At 53.8% G+C, this 11,763-nt stretch overlaps 5 protein-coding genes across 5 annotated transcripts; 3 read left to right on the forward strand and 2 right to left on the reverse strand.

Annotated features, from left to right (window-relative positions):
- The first annotated feature begins 340 nt into the window (after window positions 1–340).
- B0T26DRAFT_321025 (Haloacid dehalogenase-like hydrolase-domain-containing protein) lies at window positions 341–1,527 on the forward strand. Its single transcript, XM_060434366.1, has 4 exons — window positions 341–549; window positions 628–656; window positions 723–1,184; window positions 1,249–1,527. The coding sequence occupies exons 1-4, from the start codon at window positions 488–490 to the stop codon at window positions 1,416–1,418; spliced, it is 723 nt and encodes a 240-aa protein (XP_060297023.1). The 5' UTR covers window positions 341–487; the 3' UTR covers window positions 1,419–1,527.
- On the reverse strand, window positions 1,461–2,521 carry B0T26DRAFT_320991 (mediator complex, subunit Med21). The gene is made up of 3 exons (XM_060434365.1): window positions 2,328–2,521; window positions 2,157–2,265; window positions 1,461–1,988 (listed from the first exon to the last, which is right to left on the reverse strand). The coding sequence occupies exons 1-3, from the start codon at window positions 2,367–2,369 to the stop codon at window positions 1,729–1,731; spliced, it is 411 nt and encodes a 136-aa protein (XP_060297024.1). The 5' UTR covers window positions 2,370–2,521; the 3' UTR covers window positions 1,461–1,728.
- A 402-nt stretch (window positions 2,522–2,923) lies between these two features.
- Window positions 2,924–3,562, forward strand: B0T26DRAFT_609846 (uncharacterized protein; the record flags this gene model as incomplete). The annotated part of the gene is made up of 1 exon (XM_060435882.1): window positions 2,924–3,562. A coding segment is annotated over one exon (639 nt), but the record flags the coding sequence as incomplete, so codon positions are not given.
- A 230-nt stretch (window positions 3,563–3,792) lies between these two features.
- Window positions 3,793–4,371, reverse strand: B0T26DRAFT_741269 (uncharacterized protein; the record flags this gene model as incomplete). Its single annotated transcript, XM_060443943.1, has 1 exon — window positions 3,793–4,371. The coding sequence occupies one exon, from the start codon at window positions 4,369–4,371 to the stop codon at window positions 3,793–3,795; it is 579 nt and encodes a 192-aa protein (XP_060297026.1).
- A 1,031-nt stretch (window positions 4,372–5,402) lies between these two features.
- On the forward strand, window positions 5,403–8,783 carry B0T26DRAFT_646709 (ATP-dependent protease La; the record flags this gene model as incomplete). Its single annotated transcript, XM_060437836.1, has 2 exons — window positions 5,403–8,561; window positions 8,628–8,783. 2 exons carry the CDS (start codon window positions 5,403–5,405, stop codon window positions 8,781–8,783), a joined length of 3,315 nt encoding a protein of 1,104 aa, XP_060297027.1.
- Window positions 8,784–11,763: the final 2,980 nt, after the last annotated feature.

Genomic DNA, 11,763 nt, shown 5'->3' on the forward strand with positions numbered 1-11,763 from the left:
TTGGAGGGACAAATTTCCACTGCCTGACCCTGGCAAAAACAGAAAATGCAGGCTGCGCACGGGCCAAGACCTGCACAAGCAAAGCCGCAGTGGGTCTTGGCTGCAGCATCCAAGCCCGAGCATTCAGCATTCAACGCCGTCCATGTCATGCAAGTCGGCCTGAGTCACCTAAATTCAACGAGAGCTGGAAGGCCGTATTAAACACCCAAAAAAGGTCAGTGTAAAACAGAGACTCGGGGCAAACAGCACTCGTGTAAGGCAAGGTATGTATATAAATAGCCCCAGAAAAGACTCGACTTGGAATATTAGCACTGATTGTTCAAAAACCACCATCAATAATTACCAGTACCTGCTAGATTCGAAATCTACATCCCACGCTCTTGTCCATTTGAGAGACATCTTGCCCAAACTCAGTTGCCTATTTGCATTGTCAAGACTCTGCCATTCTTCACAACACCTGCTTCCGACTGCCAAATACCAACACACCATGGAACCCGACAAAGCAGACGCCAATGGAGTGGAATCCAGCGGCAAGAAAGTCTTCTTTTTGTAAGCATAGGCTACCTAACCGGTCCCGGCCCCTTGATACCAACGGATAAGAATAGTGCTCACTAACATCTCGGATAGCGATATTGACAATTGCCTCTACCCAAAGAGTGAGTGAAGGGTGGATGCTTCTTTCATGCCTTTGTCCTTTGAACGGGCAGCTGAGACATATCTAGGTGCTAAAGTCCACGATCTCATGGCGGATCTGATCGACAAATACTTCGCGGCGCACCTGTCACTTCCCTGGGAGGATGCTGTCCGGCTTCACAAGGAGTACTTCCAGAACTATGGGCTGGCTATCGAGGGCCTGGTTCGGCACCACCAGATCGACCCTCTCGAGTACAATGCCAAGGTCGACGACGCCCTGCCGCTCGACGATGTCATCAAGCCCCGTCCCGAGCTCAAACGGCTCCTCGGCGACATCGACAGGAGCAAGGTAAAGCTGTGGCTCTTCACAAATGCCTACGTCAACCACGGGCGGCGTGTTGTGCGTCTCTTGGAGGTCGAGGACTTTTTTGACGGCATAACCTTTTGCAACTACGCCTCGGTGCCATTTGTATGCAAGCCGCATCCAGACATGTACCGCAAAGCCATGGTGGAGGCAGGCGTCGAAAACGTTGAAGACTGCTACTTCGTCGGTAAGTGAACCCAATCTGTTGTCGTGATATAAACACCAAATCACTGACTCTTTCCCCCCTGGAGATGATTCCTACAACAACTGCAAACAAGCACAGGAGCTTGGATGGACGACGACACACCTTGTTGAGGAAGGAGTCAAGGTACCGAGGACTCAAGCATCCAAGTATCAGATACGGCGCTTGGATGAGCTGAGGACAGTATTTCCCGAGCTCTTCAAGTCAGGAATCAGCTGAGAGGTTTAGTGCCACCTGATGAATGCCGTGATAGACATATAATACCTAAAAACGAGACAGACCCTTGCATTAATGTTAATTGACAAATGAAATAAATAAAAAATCTGAAGTGGATTGATCATGCACATGAAGATACCTATAGCACCTTTGAACACAAATAGACGGGTATCGATCCCTTCCCCTCCCTGTCACGCCGTTGCGCCGTGAAATCAAATGTAATGCCAGAGCTTCACCGAAAGACTCCCTCAATTCCATCCCATGGTCTTCCCAAGATAAATGCACTTATCATGATCCACTCCCCCCCCCCAATTCAGTTGCGGCGGATACTGCGGAGGACCTGGTCGAGCCTCACCAAGATCTCGTCCTTTTCCTTGATCGCATCGAGGCGCTGCGCCTCGGCGACCCGGAGCTCCTCCTCGAGGTCCTTGATCAGCTGCTCCTGGTCGTGCTCGCTATTGTCGAGGCCCGGCAGGCTCGATATCAGGTACTCAATCTGCTGCTCCTTGGTGATGAGGTCGCGCGCCAGCTCGAGCTGACCCGCCTGGAAGACATCGGGCGGTAACGAGTCCACTGTTTTGCGAGTAACGCGCCATTAAGCGCCCCTCCCCGGTTAGCATATTTGAACCTATGCTTCAGGACATAAATATCATTCTCTTTTTTTTTTTTTTTTTTTTTTTTTAAAAAAAAAAAAAAAAAAAAAAAAAAAAAAGTAGGTAGTTGCACGCGCTCGGCTCATACATTCTTTGGGGTTATCTTTAAGGTCGTGTATCTTGTCGTTGGGCCCAAACGTTTCGAGCTCATGGCGGCGCTCGATGTAGTAGTAGCACGCAATGAACTGATGCACGAGCTGTCGGCGCATCGTCAGCGCCAGCCGCAGCTGAAAAGCAAGTAAATGGCAGGGCTTCTTACCTGATCTGCAGCATCCTGAAGTTGTGTGAGACGGTCGCCCATGTTTGCTTTCCTAAAGTTTGACTCTAGCTAGGCGCTCGGCTATTGTGGTTGTGGCAATGTGAAGACGAACTGGTGGTTTTAATGTCGTTGAGGTTGACTTCCGGTTGACTTAACTTGAGGGTTGATACAAGCCCGCTGCAGGGGTGTGGGGTCGCAAATCGTCAGGTTTATTGAAGCTGTGACCAATCACACAACGCGCTTTGTTAAAGCCTGCATGCAGGAGAGCTTCCAAAATTTTGGCAGTTAAGGCTTCTGACCCTCTTTTCCCCTGTGCTCTGCTCGCTGCCCATTTCCCCCCCCGGTCAGCAAACACGGCACCACCTTGCCTGTGTCGGCTCGCGATGCTCTTGCCACGGATACCATGGAGCGCAGCTGCGGGGTTCTCAGTCGTGAGGTCCTGTCTCGGACTCAGATCAGCAGCTCTTCCCCGGCGCAGCTTCTGTACCGGCCGCGCTCTAGCGAAGGAAGACGATGGAGACGGGAACAGCAATGCCGACGCGCCAGTGGAGACCTCCACGCCTCCTAGTCCTCAGATTGATGTTCCTAGTATTTCTCCCGCCCCTGGACTCACATATCCCAGACCCAACACAACGAACCATCACGACCTGGCCTCGTTCCTGTCGTACGCAGAGCGATCCAGCCTAGACCAGAGCTCCAAGGTCTTTGTCGGTACGCACTTCGAGTACACAGTGGCAGCAACCTTGGCCGCATACGGGTTCGACCTGCGCAGGGTTGGCGGTTCATCTGACTACGGCATTGACTTGCTGGGCACTTGGTCTGTCCCCTCGTCTCCATCTTCGGCGGGCAGCCCCATCCACCAGCAACCGCCGTTCAAGGTTCTACTGCAGTGCAAAGTCACCCAGCAGCCCCGTCCCCACCTCATCCGCGAGCTCGAGGGCGCCTTTATCGGCGCGCCCGCTGGGTGGAGAGGATCAAAAGTGCTAGGATTCCTCGTCACGGAGCGCCCGGCCACCAAAGGTATTCGGAACTCGCTAGGGAGAAGTCGTTGGCCCATGGGGTTCATCTCATGCTCGAGGCTAGGTCATGTCCATCAGATCCTCTGGAACATGCGCGCCGAAAGTGAAGGCCTCGAGGGTATTGGCGTCGGAATGCGGTACTGTCCACCTCATGAAGACGACACAGAGGGCAAAGAGGGCCAGGAGCTTGTCCTCACTCGGAAGGGCGAACACCTGCCCTACGTCAAACGCGACACATGAAGTATGAGATTCGTATATCTGCCTGGGCTAATGATATCCAACAAGCCTGATAGATGCGTTTGCAAAGATGGCCAAACATCACCTCTTCTCTGGAGAAGAGACGTAAACATCCGAGGGGGGAAGACCGTGCGACCTTCGCCCACATCAACAAAAGGAGAAGATAGAGACATTATGAACACAACCATCCGTGCACAACAGCAGCAGCTTCATTCTTCCCAGACAGCTTGCTTAGCCTTCAAGGCCTCCTCTTCTCTTTTCTTCTCGCGCACCTTCTCGTCCTCACGCCGCCGACGCTCCTTTTCGCGGACGGCACGGTCATATGCCCGCTGCTCCTCGTTCGGCCGGGGCACTTTCATGCCTAACGCGCTCGCGATCATTCGGCGCGCTACGGCGTCCGTTTTTTCCGGCCTTGCCGATGCCGTCGTCCCGCCTAGAAGGCCGCTATTAGGAGCTTCATAGGGCAGTTCGAATGTTGGTCCAGAGGTCGTCGGTGAGAATGGCCGCTTGCCGTACGTCGGTGACATAGGTGTGGGGGGTGGAGCAGTTGTGCCAGCATGGCCACTGCCGCGCCCCAGCTGCCTCTCCTGCTCCGGCGACGAAGGTCCCGAATTGTCGTACTCCTTGTCGACCTCGGAGTCGGAGCTGATGGCTTCATCCTCCCAGCTGTCTGCAATGGCAGCGGTCTTGGTCTTGGAACAAAGGCCGGTGCCTTTTGGAGCCGGCGTCTCGATCGACAGCTTCGAGACTTTCGACTCTAGGTCGGTTGCTGAAGTGTTAGACGCCATGATGAGGCGTGCTTCCAAGTGAGGTGGTCTGGTCTAATCTAGTCCGCACTGCGTATTCAAAGCGACGAAAGCATACCAGGACCAGCCGTGGTTGTTGAGGTCTGTTTGGTGAAGTTGGCAGAGGAAGAGGGGAGATGGAAGGCTGCACCGTTTTTTTCTTCTTCAACAACGCTCCAAGATTTGCGCGGCACAGGACGGCCCAACGGCCACACCCCCAAGTCGGCTCCGTTGCGTAGCGTGTAAACCTAACGACGCCGACTGACTGATGCAGACACTTTGGCGACACGATCAAACTGCGACCAGAAAAGCAAGCAATATGTGGTGATACAAGACGATTTAATTGATTGAAATGACAGATGTGTCGCTCAGGGAGAAATGCGGTGCCTATGTCCGCGCAGTATACTTTTGATTCTTCTGGATGAAAGAAAGGCGAACCGTCTGCAGTGGAGCTGGTTGCTTGTGCCTCCCCACTTACTAGCCGTAGTAGAGATGGATGCAGGCTGGTTGAAATGGCGGGGTCAGCTACCGCTGAGTCGAGGGATTTGCGGGGACCTTTGGGCTGTGGCTGGAGTTCTCCAAATTGCGCTACCGGGTCCCGAACTTGTGGCTGAAGCAGCCTCACCTCCATTTTCCAAGGTACCAGGTACCTTGGTGTCCAGTCCCTGCTCCGCCGAATCGGAGCTAAAATTACAAGCAATCTCTACCCCTTCCATGTTCGCCTCTTCCATCGCATTATTCAGACATCGTTGCCGTGGGTCTCGGCTTTTGGGGTTGTCTTAGGAGCTATCATTCGAGCTGCCAACCACCCCTAGCGCAGACCTCGAAGCCCTTCCTTTTGATATACGTTCTTATTCGTCTATAACCTGTGTATTTATAGTGCATCAAACATTCGGCAAGGTGTCCATTACCTCCCCATTTCGACCTAGGGTGTATCATCTGCCGCTTGGTCAGCTCGGCCTTTGAGTTTTCGAAGCTCGCAAAGCCCTGACGTCAAAAGCTCCCGCCGAGCTCTGGCCTCCACGCCCTCCAAGATGCTGTCGCGACAACGCCTTCCGCGGATCCTTGCAACCAAGACCCCAACAGCCTTAACAAGACCAAGGGCCCGGGCTTTCTCCTCGGTACCTCTGTCTGTACGGCCCGGCCGGCAGTCCGCATTGCGATTGCAAACACTCTCACGGACCGGTTCCCAGGTGTCGCTTTCGAACTTTTCGAGCTATTCTCCACTCGGGAAACAGAAGGATGGATTCTTTGATGGTCAGGTCGAGCCCCTGTCGGAAGAAGAGATGAAGGCAAATCTTGAGAAGGCAAAGGCGAAGGCCGAGGCAGAGGCCGAGGAGAAAGGCGTCAGCGAGGCCAAGCTGTCCAGCTCAGACACACCGCCCGGTAACTCTGGCCAAGGGGCTCCAGAATCGCCGGATAGCAAAGGCAGTGCTGCCGGTGGCGCCGCGTCGGGGTCGGCGGGGGACGGTGCTGGAGATGGGGGCAGACGAGGCCGAAAACCCGGCGACCGGGCATTGACAAAGCCTCAGGTGCCAGAGATCTACCCCCAGGTCTTGGCGATACCAATCGCCAAGCGCCCGCTCTTTCCAGGTTTCTACAAGGCCATCACTATCAGAGACCCCGACGTTGCCAACGCGATAATGGAAATGATCAAGAGGGGCCAGCCATATGTGGGCACGTTTCTTTTCAAGGACGAGAACGCCGACGACGATATAATACGCAGCCCGGATGAGGTCCATGATGTTGGTGTCTTCGCCCAGATCACCAGCGCTTTCCCCATCAAGCCAGGTGGTGAAGGCAATGGCATAACCGCAATTGTCTATCCACACCGTAGGATACGGCTGTCTTCTTTGATCCCCCCCGGAGCGGCGGACGCCTCGAAACCTGGCGAGATAACAGAGCCTGCGCCTCCCGAGCCGATCCCCAAGCCTACAGAAGAGGCGGCGCAGAAGGGAGACGTAGTCGCGAGTTTCGAAGAGAGTGCGGTTGTCCAAAAACCCGACGCGGCGCAGAAAACGTTATCTCCGACGTCTTTTCTCAAGAAGTTCCCCGTTAGCCTCGTCAACGTGGAAAACCTAACCGAGGAGCCCTTTGATCCCAAGAGCCCGGTGATACGCGCAGTCACCAACGAAATCGTGAATGTTTTCAAAGAAGTTGCCAGCATGAACGCCCTTTTTAGAGACCAGGTGTCTACGTTTTCTATGAGCCAGTCGGCCGGCAACGTTGGGGGCGAACCCGCCAAGCTGGCCGACTTCGCTGCTGCTGTCTCTGCCGGAGAACCAAGTGAGCTTCAAGATGTTCTGTCAAGTTTGAACGTTGAGGAAAGGTTGCACAAGGCTCTTTCGCTACTGAAAAAGGAGCAGCTCAATGCTGAGCTGCAATCGAAAATCACAAAGGATGTAGAGAGCAAAATTACCAAACGGCAACGCGAATACTGGCTTATGGAACAGATGAAGGGCATCCGCCGAGAGCTGGGCATCGAGTCTGATGGGAAAGAGAAGCTTGTCGAAAAGTTTAAGGAGAAGGCGGACAAACTGGCAATGCCAGAGGCAGTCCGTAAGGTCTTCGACGATGAGCTTAACAAACTTGCCCATCTTGAGCCCGCCGCATCCGAGTTCAACGTTACTCGCAACTATCTCGATTGGCTCACGCAGATTCCCTGGGGACTGAGGAGCGCCGAGAACTTTGGCATACAGAATGCGATAACAGTCCTAGATGAGGACCATTACGGTCTGAAGGATGTCAAGGATCGCATCTTGGAATTCATTGCTGTCGGGAAGCTCCGTGGGACTGTCGAAGGCAAAATCCTGTGCTTTGTTGGTCCCCCTGGAGTAGGCAAGACAAGCATTGGTAAGTCAATAGCACGCGCACTCAACCGAGAGTACTATCGATTCAGCGTTGGCGGTCTCACCGATGTTGCGGAGATCAAGGGTCACAGGCGGACGTATGTCGGAGCGTTGCCGGGCCGTGTCATCCAGGCACTCAAGAAATGCAAGACCGAGAACCCTCTGATCTTGATCGACGAAATCGACAAGATTGGTCGCGGGCACCAAGGAGACCCGTCGTCTGCGCTTCTTGAGCTCCTTGATCCCGAGCAGAATAGTTCTTTCCTCGACCACTATATGGACGTCCCAGTCGATCTGTCCAAGGTTCTCTTTGTTTGCACGGCGAACATGACTGACACGATCCCACGGCCACTTCTCGACCGCATGGAGGTGATCCGGCTCTCGGGCTACGTCGCGGACGAGAAGATGGCTATTGCGGAGAAATACCTCGCCCCCCAAGCCCAGGATCTTGCTGGACTCAAGAACGTTGACGTGAACCTAACCAAAGAGGCAATCGAAGAGCTCATCAAGTCATATTGTCGCGAGTCCGGCGTCCGGAACCTCAAGAAGCAGATCGAAAAGGTTTACCGGAAGTCGGCGCTGAAGATTGTGCAGGACTTGGGCGAAGAGGTGTTGCCCGAGTCAGAAGCCCTGACTGACGAGGGCAAGACCGCCCTAGAGGAGTCCGAGACAAAGAGCGAGAGTAGCGATAATAGCGAGACAAATCAAGCCGCCACGGAGGCATCTGAGAAGGAAACAACCGAGAAGCCTAGGGTGGCTCTGAAAGTCCCCGACAGCGTTCATGTCGTCATTGACAAGGAGAACCTCAAGGACTACGTTGGGCCACCAATCTTTACCTCTGACAGGCTCTTTGACGTTACCCCTCCTGGTGTCATCATGGGGCTGGCTTGGACCCAGATGGGTGGTGCAGCTATGTACATTGAGTCAATCGTCCAGTCCAGCCTTACGTCGAACAGCAGACCCTCGCTTGAGATAACAGGAAATCTCAAGACGGTAATGAAAGAGTCGACGACGCTCGCCTACTCTTTTGCCAAATCGTTGATGGCCAAGGAGTTTCCCGACAACCATTTCTTGGACAAGGCCAAGATCCATCTACACGTCCCCGAGGGGGCAGTGCAGAAAGATGGCCCCTCAGCTGGAGTTACGATGGCAACATCGCTCCTGTCGCTAGCGTTGGATACGCCCGTCAACCCTACTGTCGCCATGACTGGTGAGCTAACCCTAACGGGCAAGGTGCTCCGCATCGGAGGTCTACGGGAAAAGACGGTTGCCGCGCGGAGGGCAGGCTGCAAGATGGTCATCTTTCCCGAGGACAACTTGTCGGATTGGCTCGAGCTGCCAGAGGTACGTTGTCGCAGATACTTGAGCACGATATGACATGACACAGTGACGCTAACATTGTCTCCACAGAACATTAAGGAGGGCATTGAGGGCCGGCCGGTAAGCTGGTACTCAGAGGTGTTTGATCTGATATTCCCCGACCTCGACCGAGAAAAGGCCAATAAGAGCCGAATCCGCGAGGTTAAGAAGGCACATGACGAAGACACGTCGGATAACGACGAGTAAAGAATCAGCACGGCCACTAAGTGTCCGAGGCACAGCACAAGTGACACAGCACCGTCCTACATCAGGCGACCGGGAAATAACCCTGACGCACATTTTGCAGATGATGCAAAGCTGCCGCCTGCTGGCGGCGCCCATTGTGATGTTGCATCTACCCAATAGAGAGCCAAAGTGGTCCCTTTCCCCCATGGGACGGGACACGGCGAGAGCATGCGTTGATGGGACGCGGGGGAGAGGATGGGGGACCAGGGAAAGCATTATCAGGCGTTTGAACTGGGAGGAGGGACCGAACAGCTTGCTTGCTAGCTAGCTGGCTAGCAGGTTAGCTATAGCTGGCCAAAACGACTTGGACGAATTTCTTTTCCCGACCTAACCCTTTACTTCTCCCTCGTCGAAGCGGCTGCCTCCCCTCCTCCCTCGTGGGAGGATATTTAGCAAGCACGGCATTGCATCACATCGCATCACATCCGGCATAAATTATACACTGTACCTATCACATGTAGCACACACAACATAAACTCTTCACTCCATTGTTCATTTATCTTTTCAAGGCGCCGAAGCCCCTTCTTCCTATGTATACAGCCCCCATCTTGTTCCTTGGTAAAGGCAGTGGTACTTTTACGGATATGTTTTTCTCCTATTACTATCCGTATGGGAAGCCTTGTCTGTGGTGGTGTTGGTGTTGCCGGTGATGCTTATAGTCGTGGTCGCCATCGGAGTTCAGCTGCTGTACCATGGTTGAAGAGCCTTTTGCCCTATGCTGTCGAGTTATACGGCAGGTACTAGTAAGAACACTCTAGTAGTTGTGACGGTATTATATACATGTGAATGTCTTCCTCCTCCTCCCCCAGCCAACTAGGTACCTTACCTGCCTATGTTATGGTAGGTATGTATCGACCTACGTAAGAGCCTTGACTTGGGGGTTTGGCTCAACTCCAGCCGAGCTCTCGACAACGGAACTCCCCCGTTGTCAGAGGTGATTCAGTCCCTTGCCGTCTCGGGTGCAGTTGGGCTAGGTTGAGCCAGGACACGGCCAGTCAGATTACGGGAGAGGAGGCTTCCCCCGGTTTCGGTGCTTGTTTGGTCAAGAATGAGTACCTACCCCATTATCGTCATCAGGAGAGAAAGCCAAGCTGGGCAACCCACGCAAAATGGAACACGAATGCAGTTTTATTAGAACAACTACCTACAGAGCATGTACGAAGCAGACTGAAAAACTGACAATGCATGCATGCAGTTTAAGCACATGGACACACGCAAGCACGCACACACGCACGCACGTTAAGGCGCAGCGGCCGCGGCCAAGCAAGGCCCTAAGAGTTGGAAAAGGGAGCCAACCAGGTAAACTGATGCCCAACTCCCTAGAATCTTTCTCTTATTTTTTTTTGTTGGATGGAGTGGTGTTGCTGAACGTCTATTCGACTTGGGCTCTTCACGGCTCGGATGGCCCGTTGATGTATGTGGGTGGTTTCCCCCCATCCATCCATCCATTCATCCCTTGCGGAATATCCCCCCCGCGGATCCTCAACCCCACAATATTTCCCGCGTCCGGGGGAGGGAGGGAGGAGGATATGAGGCTCACTGCGCCGTTTTGGAGGGAGGCATATTTGCACGGGATATTATAAATATCATACTGTACGCTACCCCCAAAAGCCATAGCAAGAAGAGTGTGAGACAGGGTAGGAAAGCTTGACCCAAAGGATATGGGTGCAAGCTAGGACAGATAGCACGGTGCCCTTTCGTGACAGAATACACCATAGAGAGGAGTGAAAAGGGGCTGTTGTATGCGTATACTCCGAACCTACCTGCCTGCTTGCTTGCACATGTACCCTCTGGGCATGCTTCGAAGGTGGTCTGTGGTTTTCAATGTCCAAAGCCCGATGACACGATAGAGGCAGCAGCGAAACTGCAGCAAGTCTGTCTGTCTGTCAGTCAGTCTTGAAGGGACCCTCCGCCAACTCCGTTTGTTCTCTTTCCCCGAGGAGCGGCATCAACATCACGCCCATCACCACCCCCACCAAGGGACCACAGAAAGTGTGGAGAACAAGAGGGTATGGTATGGGCATCGCTGCAGCATGTCCAGATCATCAGTTCGGAACCACCTGCTGCCTGTTTTTTTTGCGTCTGCAGCCTCATTTTTGAAGCATGCCGCTGGATTGGTTGTCCCCCGCATATGATGTGGTTGGAGGAACAGGCGACTCTCTGGGGCCGGTTCCCTTCGGTAGGCATGTTGATGCCCAATACAAACCCAATTTTAGTGGACGAGACGCTAGGCCAGAGTCCGAGAGGCTAAAGGCCGGCAGGACTGGTTTCTTCGCGCGCGCTGGGCCGGGCTCACCGGCTGGCCTTGGCCGGTGAGCTGGGCCCCTTCAACCAGCCGGAGAACCTTGGGAAGGCAGGGCTGGGGACGACTCTATTCGACGTCAAGGGTCGGGGCTATAATTACGCAGGTCTTTCTATTCATGCGAGCGCATAGTGAAGGTTTTCACTGCCGTTGTGGCAGGTGACAGCCACGGTGAGATGTCGGCTGCTTCACTGAACCGCAACGATGCAAATGAAATGGCTGGTTTCGGGACGAAAGACCCAAAGCTTGAGATGCCAAGCTGGCCGAATACAGGTAGCGTAAGCAACCGGAGATGCAGAAGGGGCAACGAGGCGTTCAGGACTCGCCCGAACTCGGCCAGGTTTCCGCATTGAATCGTCGGATCGTGCCCTACACATAGTCCATCTTCCAATGCCGGATTCGGATTATCGGTTGCCATTGGGCGGTGCAGGGCGGTGCAGTGGCAGAGAGGTGAGTGTTGTTGTGGTTGTCGTTATTTTCAGTGTCTGTGCTGCCGCCCATTTGATCTCATCCATACCGATTCTCAAGCTACACATGGGCCGTTTGCGCCTGCCTTGGTATGTACACTGTAGGTAAGGTAGGTAAGGTAGGTACGCACAATTCGACGTCAGGAGTAAGGAGCACGCGAGTACCTCTGAA

The sequence above is a fragment of the Lasiosphaeria miniovina genome (genome assembly GCF_030549165.1).
Source record: "Lasiosphaeria miniovina strain SMH2392-1A chromosome Unknown B0T26scaffold_4, whole genome shotgun sequence".
In the NCBI taxonomy this organism is placed as follows: Eukaryota; Fungi; Ascomycota; class Sordariomycetes; order Sordariales; family Lasiosphaeriaceae; genus Lasiosphaeria; species Lasiosphaeria miniovina.

Excerpts from the sequence above, each read along its gene's own strand:
- B0T26DRAFT_320991 (XM_060434365.1), bottom strand. The coding sequence starts at position 2,369 with ATGGGCGACCGTCTCACACAACTTCAGGATGCTGCAGATCAG. Across the intron at positions 2,266-2,327 it reads TTCAGGATGCTGCAGATCAG|CTCGTGCATCAGTTCATTGC; the intron begins GTAAGAAGCCCT and ends ATGCGCCGACAG. Across the intron at positions 1,989-2,156 it reads TAAAGATAACCCCAAAGAAT|TGGACTCGTTACCGCCCGAT; the intron begins GTATGAGCCGAG and ends CTCGCAAAACAG.
- B0T26DRAFT_321025 (XM_060434366.1), top strand. The coding sequence starts at position 488 with ATGGAACCCGACAAAGCAGACGCCAATGGAGTGGAATCCAGCGGCAAG. Across the intron at positions 657-722 it reads CAATTGCCTCTACCCAAAGA|GTGCTAAAGTCCACGATCTC; the intron begins GTGAGTGAAGGG and ends AGACATATCTAG. Across the intron at positions 1,185-1,248 it reads TGAAGACTGCTACTTCGTCG|ATGATTCCTACAACAACTGC; the intron begins GTAAGTGAACCC and ends TCCCCCCTGGAG.